This window comes from Etheostoma cragini, chromosome 3 (genome assembly GCF_013103735.1).
Source record: "Etheostoma cragini isolate CJK2018 chromosome 3, CSU_Ecrag_1.0, whole genome shotgun sequence".
Classification (NCBI taxonomy): Eukaryota; Metazoa; Chordata; class Actinopteri; order Perciformes; family Percidae; genus Etheostoma; species Etheostoma cragini.
In genome coordinates this window covers 29,984,241-29,985,433 of record NC_048409.1, presented here as the reverse complement: position 1 = coordinate 29,985,433, position 1,193 = coordinate 29,984,241, and the positions used below count along the sequence as shown (strand labels likewise).

General features: G+C 49.5%; 2 protein-coding genes across 2 annotated transcripts in view; both read left to right on the top strand.

Moving 5' to 3' along the window:
• Positions 1 to 662, top strand: part of sst1.2 (somatostatin 1, tandem duplicate 2) — a 3,100-nt gene extending 2,438 nt beyond the window's left edge. Inside the window, exon 3 of the mRNA XM_034864713.1 lies at positions 432 to 662. Coding sequence (XP_034720604.1) covers positions 432 to 638 — 207 coding nt within the window. The 3' untranslated portion in view covers positions 639 to 662. The remainder of the gene's footprint in view (positions 1 to 431) is intronic.
• Positions 1 to 1,193, top strand: part of LOC117938780 (collagen alpha-2(IV) chain-like) — a 31,202-nt gene that overhangs the window by 16,842 nt on the left and 13,167 nt on the right. Inside the window, exon 13 of the mRNA XM_034863647.1 lies at positions 432 to 593. Within this exon, the coding sequence (XP_034719538.1) occupies positions 432 to 593 (162 nt within the window). The remainder of the gene's footprint in view (positions 1 to 431; positions 594 to 1,193) is intronic.

Here is a 1,193-nt window from a genome sequence, read left to right as displayed (position 1 = left end):
CCCCCCCCCCCCTTGGTGTTCTCTCACTGAGCTCCATGAGGTAGTCCCTGAAATGGTTTACCCCCCCAGGTGGGCCTGGTCAGGGTTCATTAGTGGAGTTTCCTCCTTCTTAATCGAGCTGGGACCATCAGAAGTCAGGTTGATACACAGCCGACAGCCTATTGGACGACTGGGAGAATTCAGATTATGGCAAGAGCCAATCAGCTAAGAGGAGAGAAACGAGGTCATCGTTACTGTAAGAAATGACGGGCAGTCGGTCCGGGAAACTGGGAAAACTTTGAATGTGTCCCCAAGTGCAGTCGCAAAAACCATCAAGCACCACATCGAAACTGGCTCACACGAGGACCCCCCAGGAAAGCAAGACCACGAGTCCCCCCCGGCTAGTGTTTTGTGGTCCAGCAGGACTCAGACGTCTCGTCTCTGTCTTCCAGGAGTGGAGTAAACGTGCCTTGGAGGATCTCCTCGCTCAGATGGGTCTGCCTGAGGCCGGGGCCCTGCGGGACGCCGAGGTGGTATCCATGGAAACAGGAGGAAAGGTCAACCTGGAGCGGTCCGCCGAGAACCCAAACAACCTGCCCCCCCGCGAACGCAAAGCCGGCTGCAAGAACTTCTACTGGAAGGGCTTCACTTCCTGTTGAAGCTTCACTTCCTGTTGAAGCCCCGCCCAGGTATCTGTAACCATAACAACAAACTGAAAATGTTGTCCTCAAGTTGTCTTCATGTTGTCTTCATGTTGTCTTCATGTTGTCTTCATGTTGTCCTCATGTTGTCTTCATGTTGTCTTCATGTTGTCCTCATGTTGTCTTCATGTTGTCCTCATGTTGTCCTCATGTTGTCTTCATGTTGTCTTCATGTTGTCCTCATGTTGTCCTCATGTTGTCTTCATGTTGTCCTCATGTTGTCTTCATGTTGTCCTCATGTTGTCCTCATGTTGTCTTCATGTTGTCCTCATGTTGCCCTCATGTTGTCTTCATGTTGTCTTCATGTTGCCCCCATGTTGTCCTCATGTTGTCTTCATGTTGTCTTCATGTTGCCCTCATTTTGTCCTCATTTTGTCCTCACGTTGTCCTCATGTTGTCCTCATGTTGTCTTCATGTTGTCTTCATGTTGTCCTCATGTTGTCTTCATGTTGTCCTCATTTTGTCTTCATGTTGTCCTCATGTTGTCCTCATGTTGTCTTCATGTTGTCTTCA